The 22,101-nt window shown below is 39.0% G+C and overlaps 2 protein-coding genes across 2 annotated transcripts in view; both read right to left on the reverse strand.

Moving 5' to 3' along the window:
* Positions 1-533: 533 nt before the first annotated feature.
* LOC134743479 (uncharacterized) overlaps positions 534-22,101 on the reverse strand; it is a 64,084-nt gene continuing 42,516 nt past the window's right edge. The window contains exons 3-8 of the mRNA XM_063676927.1: positions 11,517-11,660; positions 9,585-9,746; positions 9,063-9,245; positions 8,616-8,753; positions 3,226-3,470; positions 534-2,425 (exon numbers count right to left, since the gene is read on the reverse strand). Coding sequence (XP_063532997.1) covers positions 2,357-2,425; positions 3,226-3,470; positions 8,616-8,753; positions 9,063-9,245; positions 9,585-9,746; positions 11,517-11,660 — 941 coding nt within the window. The 3' untranslated portion in view covers positions 534-2,356. The remainder of the gene's footprint in view (positions 2,426-3,225; positions 3,471-8,615; positions 8,754-9,062; positions 9,246-9,584; positions 9,747-11,516; positions 11,661-22,101) is intronic.
* Positions 4,865-22,101, reverse strand: part of LOC134743375 (uncharacterized) — a 548,210-nt gene continuing 530,973 nt past the window's right edge. Inside the window, exon 26 of the mRNA XM_063676766.1 lies at positions 4,865-4,878. The gene's annotated coding sequence lies outside the window, so the exon portion shown is untranslated. The remainder of the gene's footprint in view (positions 4,879-22,101) is intronic.

Genomic DNA, 22,101 nt, shown 5'->3' on the forward strand with positions numbered 1-22,101 from the left:
CAATCAATATATATATATATATATACTTACATTCATTTATGATAGATATTTAAAATAAAATATACCGTAAAATGGTCCTACTTCTTTTTGGTTTTTTGGTTGGCTTTTTGGTTGTTGGTTGTTTGGTTGGTTGGTTTTTTTACTACTTTTTGGTTCAACGTTAAGAGATAATAAGCAACGTAATAATTCAATAGGTACACATATATTATTCATTTTCGTTAAACTTCAGCAGCGGTATCACGGTCGCATTTTTATCACTTGTCATGTCATGCGTAGTTTCGCACTTACATACTTGTTAAAACGTGACAGGCATGATGATAGATGATAAAAAGCCGACCATCTTATCCCTACAGGTTATATAAATATAACATAGAAATATAATATTTGAATAGGTAACACATATTAAACGTGAAATCATTCTACAGAGCAATTGGAGCATAATTAAACTTACATGGGAGCAAAGTAGGACCATTTTACCGTAACCTTTTAATTTACCCCTTTAATCATAACCATCTCTTTTGTCTTATTGGAGTTACAAAGTTAACGTCTTTGATGGGTCATTCTTTGAGAATATGTCTGCGGTTGCATCTAATTGCCACCACTCTTTTCATACATGTTGTTGGTCGCGGCAATTAGACCGCAGACATATTTTTTGAGAATGACCCTGATGTAGTTTTTTAATAACGGAGTAAGTATAATTTCCAGATTATATTTGCAAGAGCGGGCGAAGGTAAGGCATTTGGATAAATCCAAGCTATGGTGCTATTGAGTCTAGCTAGTTAAGTCTAGAAAAAGTTCTATTATTAATATGTTGAGTTAGAATGGACAAAAGTTAGTGCGATAGAGAACTGACTGTAAAAAAAACATTACGCTCAAAGGGTAATGTAAAACATGAGAATTTTTTTACAACACAACAAACAAGTAATTTATGGTATTGGAAAAAATATAGTTCAAAATATCCCTCTGCTGTGTATTTTAATATGGATAATACTCGTCTCGTACTCGTACCGACACAAAGTGATGTTCTTTTAAACAATTCCATATATAGACGAAAACCATGGGTATTTTTTTTAAATTATAGCCAACACTTTTTAACCCATTTAAGCAATAACTGCAATTCCTTGTTAAATAAAAAATAAGATAAATTTTTAGCTAGCTGTCCAACGTACCCCAGGTTCCCCATCGCACTTAGAAGATAACTATTCAGATTTGTTATTTATCTAGTTTTCGATTTAAATACCTATGTATAACAACTATTGTAAAAAGTTACAGATGTTACATTTCTAAAACTTCGATTAGTAATATGAGTTATTTAGTTTCCGAGTCTATGAGTGGTCTTATAACGATATACTATACTGAATTTAATTAAAAGGTCTTTTTAAACACGAGGTAAGCGGTGTTGGTGTTGCCAATGTAATTAACGATATAGTTTAAAGTTTAGTGATGCTGAATTTACATATTAAATTCTTTTTTTAAATGATATGCGTTACCATCTCGTTTTCGAAAAGAAACATCTGTAACAAAATTCGTCCTTATATTTATTCTGGCTTTAAATATTGGGTTTCGTTAATCGGCTTACAAATAAACGCGGTATACTTCGTTTAAAATTGCTATTATGACACCATCAATATGATACATTTTGTAGTGTTGGCAGGAAGGTATTATAAACTTAACCCTATAAACAAATGGCCCAGTAGAAAGAATCTACCGATTGCGCCAGTACATTATTTTCAATTTTTTTTACTTTATGGGCTACTTAGGTTAATATGTCTAATGCCATCGAACATGTACATAGGGAAATTAACTGATTTATAATTAATCGCAAAACTTTCCGCCCGTCTTTAAAAGAGTATAATTGAATCTATTATCGTAATAGCAATTTTAATATGTGATATTGATTACATTTTAGATATCTGTCGACGTACATTTTACACACAAAACACATCCTTGTAGCATCACATATGCAACACTAACTAGCCTAGCCTAAAAGCCAAGCATTTAAATGTCAAAACCTTACAAATTCAATTTGTCTTTCTAATTCACTGTTTTCAAGTTTTCAAGGTCCAACAAACACTAGCAGTCTTTTCAGCCAGTATAAACCAATTCCTAATTCAAATTTGGAATTCATATTCCGTTTTCGGGTGCGTTCTCAAATACTAAACTGCGTTCAAGGTCTATCGCGCCTATTTTAAATCCCATTTGGATGCGTTCTAAAATCATACACGTCTTCACTTTCGCTCGCGTTCACTGAGTGGCAGTATCGATTTTTAAGCCAGTGTTACATCCAGGCGTAAGCTGGGGACCCGTCGGACGACAGTGAGTCGAGAGATCGACGCACCGATTTAGAACGCTGTTGTCAGTAAAGCGACGAACTGGAGCATGGGTTCTCGACACCTTGCATTTGTTGATCGGGGTTTGTTGATAACTGGAAATATAGATTAACAACATTATAACAAAAATATTGAAATAAGAAGGATCAAGGTCACGCAAAGGGCAATGGAGAGAGCTATGCTCGGGGTTTCTCTGCGTGATAGAGTCAGAAATGATGATATCCGCAGTAGAACTAGGGTTACCGACATAGCTCGCAGAATTGCAAACCTTAAGTGGCAGTGGGCGGGGCACATTGCTCGCAGAACTGATGGCCGGTGGGGCCGGAAGGTTCTGGAGTGGCGTCCGCGTACCGGAAGACGAACTGCCGGTAGGCCTCCAACGAGATGGAGCACGACCTGGTGAAGGTCGCGGGAATTCGGTGGTTGCGAGCGGCACAGGATCGGTCGGAGTGGCGAGCCTTGGGGGAGGCCTATGTCCAGCAGTGGACGTCTATCGGCTGACATGATGATGATGATGATTGAAATTAGCGGCAATAATTAGTAACCAAAAAAATATTATCAGGATTTGAATATTGTATTGAATTTTGCTTCATGGTTACTTGTAATTTCAATGAAGTCACGTCAAAATTTATGCGAACTTAAACTCATCGATTTTTCAGTGCATTGTTGATTAATTCATAAGGAAGTTTGAATAGGGGCAACGCGGTCACATGACAAACACAAACATTTAAATGTATTTACAAACAATAGGCAAAATGATATCAACTTGTTCTGCCAAACTGAGGTAACTTTAGCAAAATTGTCTTTGGTTGTCACTCAAAACGGTTTGCAAAAGCTAAACATCATTTGACAGACAGTTGACACCACTCGGAAGGACCAGGAACAACATTCATACTTCTCTAATTTCACATACAGATGGCAGCAGTCCATCCGTGGAGTTGTTGGGAGAGCGTGGAGATGGGGTAGGCGCATGTTTAGGTATCTCTCTCCCCGCATTCATTTTGTCGTGCAACTGAGCGAGACGCATGCTCATCTGTCGCCTCTCCTTCTGCTCTCGCTCCTTCTCCCAACGTCTAGCGCTGTAGCTCCTTATAGAGGATGAACTGCTTTGTACTGAACTTATACTTGGACGTCGGGAACCTGGATCATAAAAGTGACAGTCAGATTTTGAAATACGATTTATGAAGTATGCGTGCTATGCGATGCTGTGTTTGATGCATAGCTTGAATGTGTACATAAAAATGTTAAAGCCAAGTTTGTTGTAAACATTCTTGAGCAAAGGTTTCGAAAGACAGTGAGAAGCTTCTGAAGATTTTTATTTGTGACAATGAATATGCTGATTGATATTGAAATATAAGAAGTATGTAGTGTCTTGAAGTGTGCGCTTAAAAATTAAATTACATAAATAAATGTTATCTGAATGTAATCAGGGACAGGCGGACGAATTTAATTACATTTTCATTTCAAACTTCAAACTTTTAAACTGTCTAGCCCGGCTTGTTATAACACAGTATAATTTTTTGACTATCAAAGTGGAAATAGTGTTTACAGCTTTGATAAAATTCTTACTTGCAGGTAAAATCAAAATGTATATTATATAACAATTACGTGTCTTACAGTTAACAGTTACCTACATATATTATTCCCATTCTTATCAAGGCCGTAAATTAAACGTAAGTATTGCAACTTCTTCGAACATTAAAAACATTGAGTAAACAGCTTTTGAGCAGTCTTATTCCAGCTTTAAACTAGAAGTTCCTGTGGCGATGCGTCAAACACTACACGTAGGTAGCTTAGTTTCATTTATGATTTAAGTAAACCGTGATGACGGATAAAATGCAACGCCACTGAAACTTCTCTTAATCTTATTTCCTTTTTTTTAAAATTTGAACAGCACAATAATTCTAAATACATTATGAGGTGTGGAACACAACATGTAGTCAACAGTGTGACATGAGCATCGCAATCAAACGCCAGCATGCAACAGTACTTATATACGTATAGCAGCGTAACTATAATGTGGCATAATTCATACACCAATTTCGATAATTTATTACCTTCCCGTGAAAAAATGAGATGTCATGTTTTTGATGGCTCCCCCTGGTGTTCTTGCCTTTGCGACTTCGTGCGAACAGTTTCACCAGAATATTTGTGACGGGATAGCAGGGTCATTCTCTGAGAACATGTCTGCGGTTGCGTCTAATTGCCACGACTCTTTTCATACATTTTGTATAGCTCGCGGCAATTAGACCGCAGACATATTTTTTGAGAATGACCAAGCAAGCATTTACAATTCAATGCTGGTTCTATTAAAGTCAGGTCGCAGGATAGAGATATCCGTCCGTACATATTCAACTTAACCGATTACGCTACCAAAGGGTAACAAAGGTTTGGGGTTATTACTTAAAGATAGGTGGATAGGTACTGTACCATTTAAGTTGCCATATCTTATAATTACATTGCGGATAAAGCATGAAGCGAGGTGCGTGTGAAACTGAGGCTTAGCTCACCTTAGCCCTCTCTACTTTGAAATTGCCTGTGTCTATAACTTCTAAATGTTTTTAAATGATTCATTATCATGTAGGCAGATCAACAGTTGGAAAGCAGAAACATTGAATACAGACAATTTCAACGGGATGCTACGCTTCGTGTCTGTGAATTTAGCTTTTTTGTGTTACGTATATAAGCCAATGTGAGGTTAGATATGTGTTTCAGTGTAAGGTCAACTTTACCTCGTTTCTTTATGGCACTGCAAATGTATCATAGGTATCACAGCTTATATAACAAGGTCAGATGGGAAATGTGCGACTAGCAAATGCCAATACCCTAAAAGTAGAGGTTGAGGATAGGGACAATTGCTCTGTAGTTGCAGTTTACCCACTAGACCTTGCTAATTCAACGGTAGCGTTTAAGTTGGAGATACATTCTCAGTGTCATGTCATACAACAACAGTGTGGTAGAAAGAGATAGAAGGAAGGACCATGGCCATCTTGCTCGCGCCACGGGAAGGCGCGACAGGTCGCGACTCACACCATATTTCTGAAGACATGCCTTCACCCCCCATTATGTCTAACGAAGAAAGCATCAAAAATGGCGTCACACAAATAAAGCTCACATGTACGATCCTTCGTTTGGTTCGTCACTGATGAGTCCAATTATGCCATTAAGGGTTAAAGGACCATTTTACTGATTAAGGACACAGCACAATGAAGGGAACTATTTATTTAGGGCTGCATTTCCACTTAGGAAAAAGCAAGACCACCACTATGAGAAGGCAGCCTAAGAAAAGGTAAAGTTTAATAACTGTAGGGATATAAATATTGTGGCAAGTGTCAGAAAAAGTCTCCGTACATATTTTTAAGGGAAGATTGAGAAAAACTCATTCAACAAAAGTTGTTGTACAAAATATGGCTATGGTAGAGGTACAATAAATAATATCGATATATAGTTAAAGGTACTCACTTGTGATGTAGATGGATAATTCTTGAAACCTAAAAAAACCTGATTAGAATAACTTAAGTCCTGTCTATAAGTTGTCAAACGGACGCTGATGTACGTTTGATCGAGAACGCATCGCCACTTGAAGAGGATCAATGTAGAAAACGCCAAAACTAAGGAGTATGACTAACGAAATATTAAGAATTAGAAAATAGTGTTGAGTACTCATAATTTTTTACTGGACAAATAATAAAACCAAAGTTGTACAGATACTAAAGTTGAAGACGGAGAAAGACACAGCTTAAACAAATTTTTAGGATAGCCAAGAAAACTAACATATGTAGGCGGCTTAGCCGGTTTACTTGGAACTTCGCTATTCGGTTCTAACAGAACGGAAGGAAGGATCAAACTGAGAATCATCATCAAGTCCTCAAAGACGGATAGGAAAATAAATATATTGGAGATTGCTCCTTGAACCTTATTAAGATTTATTTAGAATATTAAATTGGTTCTTGATCTGAGCAGGAACTAGGGTTTTAAACATCCCTTTTGTTTACCACCATTATAGTCACCAGGTGTGCTGCCTTTAGGTACTTAAAGAAAGAGATGAGGGCCAATGGGGAGTCGGCGAGAAAAGGAAAGCTATGATGGGATTCCTTGAAATTGATTAATATGAAATAGAAGGACAGCAATATTGACTCATCGGGCATATTTGGAGCATCATGTGCGTCGTGACTCGCGCTGCTAACACCAACGCAACAACTAACGGGACGTCCCATGCGACACTCGCGGCGGACGGGTGCTATACTCTCGAATTTCTATCTCCGAATTTCCGAAATCGAAGCAACGATTAGCTCATCAAAACCATGGAAAATGTCCTGAATGTATCCGAGAAAAGGTATCGCTGTGCTTTTGTTTGTTGGCACAAAGCCATACAACTCAGCATATTCGCTGTTAAGTTTATTTGTATAGTCTCTTCATGACTATACTAAGTTTGGTCATTGCCTCGATTTGAACTTCAGAGTGGCTCTCATGTTTCTGATGTTTCATATGCCTACTGCTACAAAACTTTCCGAAAAAGAAAGTGGATTTAATTTTAATTTGTTTTGGATATTTCAATATTATTTTCAAGTGGTGGCCGAATAGACATAACGTCCGACTTTCAATCCGTGGGTGCAGGTTCAAAACCTGGCTCGAACCAATGAGATTTTCGGAATTTGTGTAAGAAAAATAAATATCATTTGATATTTACCACTAGCTTTTCGGTGAAGGAAAATATCGTGAGGAAACCTGCATGCATCTGCGAAGAAATTCAAAGATGTATTTGAAGTCCCCAATCCTGTCCAGGCCTGTACCCATGGAGCAGTGGGACGTATATAGGCTGAATTATTATTATATTGCTGCTTTCTGCTACTGTAGTGAAGAGGTTCAAACCGTTGAGCACATTATACAGCGCTGCCCTCTGCACTTTTTTGCAGGCGCACCGGAAGATCTGTTTAAAATAACACCTGACGTAATCTCGTGGCGTGGGACCCTGAATGTAGATTTATAATTATTTTATTATGACTATTACCTAATTTTATATAGAATGTTTATGACGCCATACGATTAAATAAACTTATTATATTATTATTTTCAAGAACTTTACTTCTAAATACAGACTCGATCTGCTGTAAGAGATAAAGTGCTCTTCGTATAACATTGAACTAGTGTTATAGATACGTATGTTTCACTAACGGTAAATATGTTATGTTCCTCCACGGTACGGCAATTAAAGGTGAAGCGATCAGGAATTAGAAACATATCGACTACAATAAGGACATATGTATATGAGCCTGATTGCCAAAGCTGGATAGTGGTAGGTACATATTTACTCGTACTACTCGTAGAAGTTGGACTGAGAAGAACGATTTTACTGGGCAGTTTCAGGTGTGATCTGGTTTACAATAGGGTCATTCTCAAAAAACGTGTCTGCGGTCTAATCGCCGCGACCCATACAAAATGTATGAAAAGAGTGGTGGCAATTAGATGCAACCGCAGACATATTCTCAGAGAATGGCCCAATAGCATGCTCCACGACTAGGGCATCCTTAACAGTGCGATGAAGATGAGCGTAGAAATTCGAGAGTCACGTAGGAGACCATTTGAAATGTGGGTTCACAACTGATCGCCAAAGCAATCCTGTTTCTCTCTTCAAGAGAAAGCGTGGAGAAAATTGACAATCAATTTAGAATATTTGGATACCTATGTTTATCTGCTCGCACTTCGCAGTCAATAGTCTGTTTGTTACTATCTGTAGTATTGGCTGTGACGGAAGGCTAACGTATCTCTCATCAACAACGTACCTATGTAAACAATCACCGACTCAGCGTGTAGTTCCAATGTAAAGGTGCTTAACGCTATTGTAGTGGATAATGACGTTAATGACGTACTTAACCACAATTCAACTCTAGGTAATCTACATGCTTAAACAAATAAATCAGTATTTAGTTAATATTTGCTTTTTTTTGGCTCGTTCTCTCGCATTTCTTCTTTACATGGCGACCGCGACATGAGCCCTTTAAGTACCCACTGCATTATTTTCACTACCAGTGTTACTATTAATTACTAACAAGAGTAATAAGCTTGACTGCAAATTTTCTTAAAAAACTTTGGCATTTTGAAGATCAGTCGTACAACACCCAGGCCGCACCCGGCCGCCGCACACCGAACGTGCATTATGGGAAGGCGCGCTGCATACATCGTTATCACCTTTGGCGGCGCACTTGGGCGCGTGCGCGCCGCCGTCCCGCCTTACGGCCTTCAGGTGGCGCGAGATTAGCAAGATGGCCGCCGCGCGCGCCGCACCTGCGCGCGACGCCGACACCGGCACGCCGCCGCCGCGCCGCGACGCGCGCCGCGACGAGTCCGACTCCAGCGTGGCGCCCGTGCCGCCCGAGCGGGACGAGGCGCGCGAGGAAGCGCGGGTTGCGCTTAAAGTGCCGCCTGGAAACAAAACATTCCTTAGCCTATTGAGTTCCGTTTAGGGTTGCCATATGTCAGGATTTCAACTGACATGTCAGGATTTTGGGTCCTTTGTCAGGATTGCGGGGGAACTTCGCGAGTGTCAGGATTTTTAGGAACCTTAACTACTTATAAGCACTAGAATATAGATAAAAGTTTGGAGTTGGGCAGAAGAAAGGGAAGGTTGTGCTCTTGCTACAGCATATGGTCGTCACCGTGGTGATGGCGAAATTTTGAGAATTATCTTCATGAGAAGCGTTTCTTCTGGAGCTTAAATTAATATTAATTTACCGGTATGTGTGTCGTTGAGCGAGTACAAACACGGTGGTGTGAGCCGAGCGTCGGCGAGATGCGCAGGGTGGTAGCGCGCCCGTGTGTAAAGGTGCAACACCATGCACAGTAATCCCCCCAGCACGAAGATGCCCGACGCTACGCCGAGCAGCGTCGGCATATCCGCTGTCAGCAGCACGAGGTCTGCAAATAGGAGAAGATTGAGAACCTTGGTTTAATCGCATGAAAGACCAACAGAATGATCGTCAGGATAAGAACCTTGAGAGAAAGTACATGTTAATGATATCATCTTAGGAGAGGTTCATTAACATTGTTGATTGTGAGACTTTGATAGTCCCTTAGATTTGGATTATGTGGAAATTTTAAACGTTCGTGTCCAAAGTGATATTTCTTCAATTAAAAAAACGTCACTTTTGACACTGACAGATCCTTATCGTACCGCTGTGACTTCTTATAAGCATTGTTCGAATTGGGCCGCAGTACTCACGTAGTTAAGCTGCATAATGTCCTCCCTTAGCTTACCTTCAGTGCAAAACACTCTCTGCGTGGGCCGACTGTGTGTCGTACTGTGGTACCCGGGATCGCACTGGCAGAACGCGTTGTGGTTGACCTGGACGCATGACGCGTGGGGGTCGAACGCTTGACACGTCTGCCGATAGAAGCATTGCTCGCCGAGCTTTTTTGCTGGAATGGAAATTTGCTTATAAGTACCTATCTTTATAAAAAAAAAAATTCAATTTATTTATTAGTAAAAAAGAGGTACAGTAATTGTTGCTACTTATCTGCCAAACTGCATAGCAGTTTGTTGGCAGAAAACTTATTCTACCCTTCACCACTGTAAATTAAGTTATTTTGGCGTTATACATAGTTATACGTTTTACGGACAAAAAACGGATAAAACGGGTCTATAATTTATTTTGTTACCTTTATTTACCGACGTTTCCACACAGGTAGACCCAATTATAAATGTGATTTAATATGTGTTCAAAGCGCGAAGGTTTTAAATATTATATCTTTATACCTTTAAACGAGCAATTCTTGTATATATATTAATATATTTCGGGGATCTCGGAAACGGCTGCAACGATTTCGATAAAATTTGCTAAATGGAGGTTTCGGGGGCGAAAAATTGATCTATCTAGGTCTTACCTCTGGGAAAACGCGCATTTTTGAGTTTTTGTAGGTTTTCCGAGCAAAGCTCGGTCTCCCAGATATTCTTTATAAAGTTGGTTATCAGCTTAGGAGTTTTAAAAGTAAAGTTGACAAAGGCACTCTTGCAGTGTCTTGCGGATAGTGCTAGAGTTAAGTTAGTTAAAGGGGCCCACTGATCGACTGACTTATTGGAAACCTTTTTTTTCCTTCTTATCCCAGATAAAACCCGCTTTAGTTAAATAGGTGTTCAAAAGAATTTCCGTTTCTCGTAAGTTTGTGGGAGAGCTTTAGCGTTACTAAAGGGGCCCACTGACTATCAGACCATCGGACGATATCGGCCTGTTCGTTAGAACAAAAATTTGACAGTTCCGAACAACTGACAGGCCGATATCGTCCGGCGGTCTGATAGTCAGTGGGCCCCTTTAGTAACGCTAAAGCTCTCCCATGTTATATTTGGTAGTAAAATTGGATAAAGTGGTTATTAAAAGTCCGTTAATAACGGACATCAAGCTGTCCACTTCTCATAATCTACGGTGTGTTAATGAAGCATATTGCACGATTAAATTGAAGAGACCGAATTTCTTGATGATATCAGCTTACTCATTTTCTGAAGACAATAGATAGTAAAATAAGATAGATGATAATATTAATAATAAAGGGGCATAGGCAAGTGCGATCGTTTATAGTCTAGAAAACGAAAATCGAAACTTAAATAGAGTTAAACCAAGAAAAGTCTGCAGAGGTTTTGACAGCACACGCAGTGCAGGTGTTATTTTAAACGTCAAACCTCTATGAAATGATGACTCTATGAAAAAACACTGGTACTAACTCAAAGATATTAAGGAAACAATCACGTGATATTTCGTTCGCATAGCTGTCATCTCGATACCCATACATCTTTAGCGCTTGAGAAGAAGAAGAAGGTCACGACGTTGTTTTTTTGTTTGTAGCTGTCGGTCGGTAGGCACATATAAAACTGGACGTAGTCATGTAGCACGGTTCGTTTTCCAGTAAAACAACGGACGTATAGCTATCATCATCATTTAGAAATCCGTCCGGATGACCCCAGAGAGGTTCCACACAAATCGAACTAAAACAGGGCTTCTGTTTTAGTTTGCACCGCGAAAAACGTAATTCGAAATTATTTTATCTACCTCTCTATCGTTCTAATACGCAAGAGAAATAGAGAAGCAGATATCGTTTTTCGATTTTGGCGGTAGTCCCTCAAATGTGAATAAACTTGGATTGATATCAGCTCTAGGTGGGGCGGGGTTAATAGACCTTCTAAGGTTTCAACCGTACCTTTAGCGCAGCCGCGCGCGACGCCAAGATTGACAGGGTGCTTGGGGTCGCATTGACAGGAATTTGACGTCGGGTCGCAGAACACGTGGAGTAGCGCCGGGTTGCATGTGAACTCGCACGGCGATCCAAGGTACTTGCCCTTTTCTGAAACGAAAAAAAAACATTTATTCATTTATTATTAGTTACAAAATTTTGGTGAGTATTCTCTTCATATTCAAACGAGTCACACTCAAGTGTTTTGACAGTTTGCGTCGGTTAGCCAACGGTTCAGATCTGGGCCGTTTGCTATAGGTCACGTTATGATTTCTATGGTGAACTTTGGTTTGCAAAAATGTTTGTGAACTCGACCATACTCCTGCCTTGTACCCACCACCTTTTGTATACCTCTACGTATTGTCATCATCATTAATAAAACTTGCTATGTTTAATGTGCCGAACCACTGAATAAGTAATAGTGTCGAACTTAATTTACGTACGTCGATCGAGTCCCCAAAAATGTCCTATCGAACGATTTTAAACCAATTCTCGAAACTGCTTTCATTAAAATCTCTTTGAACCTCCATCGACTACCGGTTCCGGCCGATAAGGTGTCGGAAATTAAATTTGAATCAAATAACCGTTTAATAATTTTGTTGGCGAATTATTTTTATTTATGGTTTCTTCGATTGGGCTTTTGATAACTTCGTTGAGGCGTTTATTGTTTCTCAGAAATTCTGTTCAAATAAATTTCGATTTGTTGGTTTTCTTTAGAATACAAAAAACCATTAAGGTCATGTGGGGTAAGAGAAACATAGTTTATTTTGCTCGGGACAAGACAAACAGTACCTATGAGGATTGCCTACACATTTTTATTTTGACCCAATGTTTCTAATATTAGTGTGTTTGCCTGACATTACTGGGCGGCCATTATTTCTCCAACGTGGACGATAACGACCACGATTTACCTTTACCATTGCCACGATAAAATATAAAAACAATCATTAAAAACATTATTCCAAAACTTTTCAGCTATAGTAGCCCCTTAATTCGCTAACCATATGCTGTAGCTGAACCTTCCCTTGCCTTTACCCAATTCCAAACTTTTAGGTGGCTTCTTAGTGGTTCGCGGAGGTTTCTAAAAACCCTGGCACTGGCCAAGTCCCCCGTAATCCTGACAAAGAAACAATAATCCTGACATGTCTGGGAAATCCTGACAGTCTTTGTTGCTATATGTCAGGATTTCCCAGACATGTCAGGATTATTGTAACTAAAAAAAATATTGGCAGAATAATTTACTAATAGGTAATTATTACGGTAGGTCAAATAAGTAAATTTAATTGGCGCTCTGGTCGATTCTCCCCTTCTACGCTTGAATTGGTAGTAGTTCTACAGCTACAGCAATAGGGATGTTGACTATCTTTTAGAATTTTCATTTTAAAGATAGATACGTAATTATTGCAAAAAAATAAATTCTTTAATTTTCAATAAAAAATCGACGTTTCAAGCTGTCACGTGATCTGGATGATGAAACGAGGTGATAAACAAGCGACTGTCGGTGCCGGAGGACCACCAGCCCGCGCAGCATGGTTCGCCTATAACTAAGTGCGTCACTTTCGCACTCACATACTTGTTAGAACGTGACAGGCATGGTGATAAGCGTACCGTGCTACGACCCCAGGTTTGACAACTTGTCTGTGTGTGTTTCTCACACCGTGACGTCACGTGCTCCGATTTGCGTTTGCAGTCACATGATGCTGGGCATTATTTTAAATACTTTTAATTAATTTATTACGCATATTCACACTTACAAAATATGATTTGCAGCATTCTAATATTCCCTGCTATGGTAAATCACATAAAATTGTATACATTCGCGATACATGTCAACATCCCTAATGAACTAAATTTGATCTGATTTGATATCATGCATACATAATTGTTGACAACAAAATGCGCTGTGCTGTGACACAAAATCCATCCTGGTAGCAGCAAAGAATAAAACCGGACAAGTGCGAGTCGGTCTCGACTCTTGCCCACCGAGGGTTCCGTACTTTTTAGTATTTGTTGTTATAGCGGCAACAGAAATACATCATCTGTGAAAATTTCAACTGTCTAGCTATCACGGTTCATGAAATACAGCCTAGTGACAGACAGTCGGACAGTGGAGTCTTAGTAATAGGGTCTCGTATTTACCATTTGTGTACGGAACCGTAAAAAACCGTTACAGACGCAATAAACTACTATAAAAGGCATTCTTCAATTTCCTGCAGCTGCAGCAAACTCGAGGCCTTGGAACTTTCTTGCTCTAATGGCACTGTCTTTGTTTCCATTTGTTGCGATGTTATTTGGGACGCCCATTGTTGGGGAACTTACCTATTGAGATACTGGGTTAAGATCTATTGGGTTGAAAAAATTGTGTGTAAATCGGTTGGGGAGACATTTGACACATTTTATTGATAGGTATTTCTTGAAATCGCAGAATATTGTGTTTCGAAGGATTTGTCGAATGTTGATAAAGCGTATAGTTTTGGAGTGATGAATTTGACATTAGTATTCGTATTATATATAGTACATAAATATATATATATACCTATATAGTCTTAATTTACATCACTGAACCTAGATAATCTTTTTTTTTATAACCTGTAGTGTCCCACTGCTGGGCAAAGGCCTCTCCCTTTGATTTCCATGACTCCCGTTGTTGAGCTGTTTCCGGCCAGTTATTAGTGAAGGTGTCTAAGTCGTCCCGCCATCTCCGCCTGGGCCTGCCACGTCCGCGCTTCTTTTGCGGCATCCACTTGGTGGCTATACTAGCCCACCTATCCGGATGCATGCGGCAGACGTGACCTGCCCAGTCCCACTTCAGCCTAGCGGTCTTCTCCCCTACGTCAGCTATGCCTGTTCTGGAGCGCAGTGTAGTAAGTATATTATTTAACAACAAAATTTGTTAGGATTACTTTTTACTTTGTAACTTTTACTTGACGCAGCGAGCGTTTTGCCAATTGCAAACCAAGGGAGGTCATGGGTTCAAAGTTCAAACCTCGCTTTTATAAAAAGAGACACGTACAAAAGAAAACGATTCACGTAAAGACTAACATGAATGAAACTCATGAATTCAACTTAAACTGAAATGAAAAATTCCTTAAATCTTGTCTTAGAAACTACAGAACCTAAAGGCCTTAAGAGCGCTTTCATAATATTGCACGGAAGATTCCCGTTTATCACAATCTCAGCTGGAAATTAATTACCTATGTGTTTGCGCAATTGAATGTGTGCTTTAAGAGAGGGTGTTAGGTTTGAAATTCCTTTGTAATCACTTTCATTTGAGTGAAAAGACTGTTTGCGAACTGAAAAAGGCTTGATGACGACGTATGCGTTATGTGAAAATGAGTAGGGTTGGCAGTTGGCACGTGTGTTTACATTTTGTCATAAAAACAAATGACAAATCGTGAACATGCATTATTAGAAAGACATGAAGCCCACCAATGGGCAGTTCTTTGACATGTTGATAGTACATGGGTCTATTGTTTCCCATATAGTTTTAAGTCATAATGTATTGTTTGTCCTCATTTTTGTTAGTCATAATTTGGTATTTCTCAGAAACGCGTAACTTTTCAGGATTGCCATAAAACAAACCTAACCTAACCTAACCTATCTATAGGATGTGCTCAATACTGAACAAATGAAACCCAGCCAGGGTGTCATCTTAGAGATGTAGGCCTCCTTTCTTATTAAGTAATACTAATAATACTGCCTATAACTAAAATTATTATATAGTGCTCGATAAATCCTCTTGTGCTTATTTCTGCGAAGTTCTTTCTAATGATTAAAAAATAAAAACGTTCTTTCGAAATGGAGGATGGGTGAGATTGTGACAACCCTAGCTAGCTTTACGTAACAGTTAGGGCTTAGATCCATGTTTGCAGGCCGTTTAGGTAATTGTTCGGGCTTATGGAAGGTGTGAATTATGTAGGCTCAAGGCAATTGCTGAGCCTAACACAGTAGTCTTGTAGAATCATGGTTTAGTTACTAAGATCAATGTCATCAATGTGAATCAGCAGCGGTATCACCCAACAAACACATTAGCCATAACAACAACTCATTTAGAGTCCTGAGTGACATAGTAGTTTTATAAGACCCATAATAATAGTTTTAGGTGATACTATATATGGAAATAAACGGTCTTATTAATACACTGGCGCTAGTAAGGTGATATAATAGACATATGATTTTATAATGCAGCTAAAGGCTGTAATAAGGTGGTATTAGCTGCCTCTTTATATATTATGGTTACCACTTTAAGTAGATTTTAACGCTGAAGGTTCTTTTGGGGTGCCCATTATAACTTACTCGCGCTATAGCTCTATAATCGTGTTATGTTTACCTTTTAGTGCTTAATGCCGCCTACAGTGTTACAGAAGCTATAAAAATACTCTTAAGCCATTTAAGAGTGGCAACAGTTCTTATAGCTCTTAGTAATATAGTGATACAACCGACATAATTTTCCCTGTTAAATCACGTAGTTTTTTAGTGCTAGAAGTGCTTTAACAGCAGTATGGAACCGTAGCTCTTCAAGAGTGTTTGTGCGAACATTATTACAGCTTAAAGTTATTTTTAAGTATTTCAGGTATAAGATACCTCTTTCTATAACCTTAAATGGTTTATCGTGATACATTGTTGTTTAAGGTTGAATACCACATCAAATATAGCCTTAATAGGCCCAAAAGCTCTAAACTACGACATAAGTGTTAATAATCATTTACGCCATTTTGTTTACAAACAAACACAAAAATGCTTGAAATATCTAGTAATAAAGCAGTAATTGTTAAGGTCATTTTGTTCTGATATTACAATATCTAGTATGTTTAGCATAACCATTCAAAAAACTAAAGATTATAATTAACTTACTTACAAAAAAAAAAAAAAAATTGGCAAGTATTTTTAGTGTACAATATTTATCAAAACATGTATATTTACAAGGCGCTTGAAAATTGAGATGTAAAATACCATATATAATGACAGAAAAGTAATAACCGCAATAGAATTTCAGTTGAATTCTCTAATACGTGTCGTGAAACTTTGCTGTGTACTCACCAGGTAATAATAATTCCAATAATCCATCAAGCATTAAAAATTATATTATATTATAATTGTATTTAATTATATCTATCGTACATTTAAGTCTAATCTTAAAGCACTTGGAAATATGACGTGTAAAAAATTGTATTATTTTTACCAATAAATAATCTGAATCTGAAGCTGTCGCCATTATAAACAATCTGTCTGACTACGTCACGCAACACTATGAGCGATTATTGGAAATTGTATTAAATATTTTGACATTTTAAAACTACAAACGATTGTTTTCACTACTGCAGCGTTCTTGTAACACTGTAAGATTATTAGAACTATAAGTAAAAATACTGCTACTTTAACCCTTTATTATCACTTTCGGCAAGAATAATCCCTATTGTAGCACTATTATATCACTAGTTTATCACTATTGCACATAAAATGAACCACTGTAGAGCTTCAAGCACTAACGTCGGTGCCTAATTCCGACTATAAGAGAGTTATAGCGTGCTATATCGCTAAATTTTAGGCCGCACTATCGCTATCAGTGTTTAATCGAAATAATAGTCAGCTTTTATAGAACTAGTTTTATCGCTAAAATGTTACTTGGGCATGGTCGCATTTTTATCACATGTCATGCCATGCGTCACTTTCGCACTTACATATTTGTTAGAACGTGACAGGCATGGTCATCTTAGCCCTACAGGTATATCTGTCTACAAGCACTTTCGTCGCTTCTAACGAAAGTGCATGAAAAAAGACTCCACGTCGCGGAAATGAAAATGCTTAGGTGGGCCGGCGGTGTCACGCGACTCGATAAGGTTAGCAATGAACATGTACGCGGCTCGTTCAAGGTAGCGCCTATTACCGAAAAACTCAAAGAGAGTAGAATGAGGTGGTATGGGCACGTTATGCGAAGGGACGAAAACTACACAGTGAGAAAGGCTATGAACATCCCAAGCAACCCCAGGGGAAGAGGCAGAAGACCAGCAATATGGTGGTCCAATGTCGAAAAAGAGATGAGGACACAAAACCTGGCAACACAGACAACCCAGGATAGATTGTCCTGTGATGTACGAGAAGAAGACTTCTTGCCCTATGATGGTCTTTCCAATCAAAAATTGTAAGTCTATGTATACCCATGTATATGTCTACCCCACATTGACCTTAATTTTCCATAAAAATCTATGTTATATTTGTCTTGAGAAATTCGAAAAATCGTAATATTTGATTGTGTGCTTAATTAAGTACGAGGAAAATGTGACAAGAAATCCTAGTTTTGTATTAGCTAGGTTACCTATCTTTCAACGCTGTGGGTACCAGGGGGACTAGCTAAGATGCCAATCGTACATCGACAAACGCCAAAAAAAAATATCGCGATGACAGAAGCTACGAAAAGTCACGTGACTATTTCCATACATTATTCAAATTTCGATTGGAGTTTTTTATCAACTTGCCGCAAAAGTAAGTGGCAAGTCAGGCCATAATGCCATCTCTTTCACTCTTGGTTGGTCTTAACAAGGGTAGAGGAGATAGGATAGCGTTATGATCTCAGTCGTCAATTGGTATTGCGGCAAATATAGGTCCCCAAATATCTTGTTACCTATGTGCAACGTCTGAACTGTAGTCACGTTCAAAAGCGAGGGCCTACCGCGAGCCACGTTCGACGAGTTGCCTCTCTGTCGCTCTTGCAAATTCGTACGTAAGTGTGACAGGGAGGCAACACGTCGAACGTGGTTCGCGATAGGCCCTCAGGGTTAAAGCTAGCTTCGATCACGTAACACTATTGTAAGTTCGTAACAATTCCGGTAATCGGGTCACGTTGGGCACCTTATTTCAAAGCTCCTTCCCATTGGGTCCAATATCTTCGCCCACCCCACGTACCTAGGACACTTCTATAGGTATCAAAGGATTGATTCACTCCGCGCCACATCGCTTCGCTTCGCGTTCGCGTTTTGTTCGCCTACGTAGTACGCTCGTATACGCTCGCTACGTAGATCGTAAGTTATTATAGTCATGCCAGTAACTGTTGTAGTCTCCCCCAAGAACCTTCAGCACGAAGAGTGGTGAACTGCGCCCAATCATAATTAAGATTGTCGATTACAAATCACTGTAACGTAATGTAGAAACCATGTTTTGCACATCACGATCCTTAATTAGTTAAAGTGATGTTAATTAAATTATATCATGCTACTTTCGGTTAAGCCAACTTAAGCCTCAACGAAATAAATACTGCAACAACGAACTGTCCGACTTCATTAAAAATAAATTCGCAAAAACACCCGCAACCCTTGTCCTCAAAAACATGATTATGTAGGCTTAAAACCCAGCCATGTTTTCCACATAAAACGGCCCACAATATGCGAGCTTTAGAAGTTTAAACCTCACACTTCCACAATAAAACTCTGCAAGCTTTAGCGGTGTGACATCTGCAGCTTGGCCATTCGCCAGCCGCCGGGCCTTGGCACACTGTTATTGCGTTTCAAACTTCACGTTTTTATTTTCACTATTTTAAAACGCCTGCTTAATTATGCTAGCAGCGCTGAAATAACTGGTTGCTGTAATGTTTTACATAGGCGCTTGGGAAGAACTAGAATGCGACCATAATGCGACAAAGTAGATAGAATCAGTCTTGAGTGAATGCTTAATCAAACTGCATTTATAGCCGATCAATATATATGTTAATTAGTTTTTTTAAACGCTACTTAATTACGCCAGCAGCCAGGCCTTGGCACACTACTGTTATTGGCGTTATTGCGTTTCAAACTTCACGTTTTTATTTTCACTATTTTATAACGCCTGCTTAATTATGCTAGCAAAATGCTGGAATAACTAGTTGCTATAATGCTTTACGTAGGCGCTTGAGAAGAAAGTTAATGCGACAAACTAAATCGAATCAGTGTTGAGTGCAAACTGCCTTTACAGCAGATCTATACATATGTATATGTGTTATAGAGATGGGCCGAATATTCGGTAATATTCGGCATATTCGGCATATAATTCAATGTTTGTATTCGGCTGAATAGTTCGATTCGAACTGCCGAATATTTACCGAATAAGCAATTTTTTAGGGCGTCCGCTAGTTAGCGCGGAGATGAGAAGTTACCGGTTTCTTTTCATAAACATGCCCGGTCGGTCGGGAGGGGAAGGGTCAGAATAAATACGTTATCAGGCATGGTGACAAGCGATAAAAATGCGACCGCGCTACCGCCAGAAGCCGCGAACCTGAATAGTTTTGTTTCCAGCGTTTTAGGCAGTTTCGGTATGAGTTGAACCGAATATTCGTATTTGGCAAAGCCCATATTCGGCCCATCTTAAATGTGTTATTATTTTAAAACGCCTACTTAATTATGCTAGCAAAACACTGGAATAACTGGTTGCTATGATGTTTTACGTGGGTGCTTGGGAAGTTGCCACAAAGTAGAATGAATTAGTCTTGAGTGAATGCTTAATCAAAGTGCCTTTATAGCTGCTCTATGTATGTGTTCTATCTATGTATGTGTTGTATCTATGTACGTGAGCTTCGCTACGTTAGAGCTAAGTATGTTTGCCGGCTACTTTAACCTACTACGGCGCGATTCGGGAAGTGAATTAGAGATTCACTAGATATATATTATATTTAATGTTTAATTTGCTACTTTACCAATTAAGTCCACAATACATACATACATGTCATACAAATAAAACATTACAAAAATCTTAACCTAAACTAGAACCTAACAAACACAAAAACTATTCACAAAATGCGCCCCGCGCCCCTCCAGATGCAAAGGAGCCCATCACGTTCGCCGCGTTGCCACGTTGAACAGCTACTTGCGAAATATCATTTTTTGGTTTCCATATCCAAAGGGTAAACACGGGACCCTATTACTAAGTCTCCGCTGTCTGTCTATCTGTCCGTCTGTCACCAGGCTATATATCTCATGAACCGTGATAGCTAGACAGTTGAAAATTTCACAGATTATGTATTTCTGTTGCCGCTATAACAACAAATAGTAAAAAGTACGGAACCCTCGGTGCGCGAGTCCGACTCGCACTTGGCCGGTTTTTTCTATAGTGACTGTCCTTGTGTCAGGTCATTTACTTTCCTTTTAATTGAAAATATATTTAAGTACATTTTGCGTCGACGTGATTTATTAGGGACGTGATCATTTATGCATGAGTGATGGCGTGAGCAACCAGACTTTCATCACTTTCGTATCTATAACACGAATGGGAATTATGTCTAATGTCGTTTTATCAAAAGGATTGTTCCATTTAAACACGACATTTGTCTATTCAGACTGAGATACGCAAAACTTTACATTTTATTTGGATAGTGCCGAGGGCACCGGATCACGCAATCTCGTGATTCCCCTAAATTGCACACTGTCATTTTCTCTACAGGCTAAGAGATAGTGACGGAAAAACTTATAGAATTTTGAGAGCAATTTTAATAACAAAACTTCCGTGAGGCACTGCCATATTAAATATATTAAACCGGGTCACTTACGTTTATATGTTACGTCACGTGTGTGTGTGTGTGTGTGTGTGTGTGTGTGTGTGTGTGTGTGTGTGTGTGTGTGTGTGTTTGTGTGTTATGTTATGTCACGTTTATGTGTTATGGAGCGAAACATTTAACCCGGACCAAACAGACCCGGTTTATTAATATATTTAATTTCGAGAGCAATGAATCCCTTTAGTTTCTTGTACTATCCATGTTACTAGATCCGAGCGTCTATCCGTCTGCCTGTGTAAGGTTAGCAGTTTATCGGTAGATGCCAGAGTGGCGGGCCAGTAAAGGGTTGTAATATTACTTGAGGGTGTACAATTTACGGCTCATTAAATTTACGACCAAGTTTTCGGTTGACTTTAAAACTTTGCTGGTCTGCTACCCTGACCTTCAAATAGCTGTCAGACGCCCGAATATAGCACGTAACAAAGATAGCGAAAATAGTTTGAGCTCCACTGCTTTCAAAATTGTATCCTTTTTTCCGGAGCTAGCTCTCTGGCTACTGCTTCTAAAGTAGAACCGACCTTAACTGAATTGATGCTGGTTTATTTTGTAATGAGGTCACTAGGGCACTTCGTCAACACAAGTGGGTATATAGACAAATTGACAAAAAAACAGATTTCGATCCATAAAAAATTTCCACATTTGATTAGCTGAAATTTAGCCACGGAGAATTTTTTTTCGCATAAAAGTTGTTCAGTATGACCAAGGACGATATACAGTGTATTACAGGGGATCTCGTGTCCATTTTAAACTAATTACAAATTGTTAATCATTATTAATATTGAGCCTATAACCTATATATTCACTTCACGTAGTAAAGATTTGAAAATACCCTATTTATAGATACCTACTTTTTTACCTAATGTCGCTCTTTGTTTCTAGATATAATATGTATATATTCAGGTATAGTTTCAGTACAGTGGAGTAGTGTGAACTAATCTGGCCGTAGCCGAAGTCGCATCTGCGAGGCCCTTTTCTTTCCCAAGATAATAAAAAGGGTTGGCTTCCGCGAGGCCGCGAGGCGATTGACCACTTTGA

Source organism: Cydia strobilella, chromosome 8, assembly GCF_947568885.1.
Source record: "Cydia strobilella chromosome 8, ilCydStro3.1, whole genome shotgun sequence".
NCBI classification, from domain to species: Eukaryota; Metazoa; Arthropoda; class Insecta; order Lepidoptera; family Tortricidae; genus Cydia; species Cydia strobilella.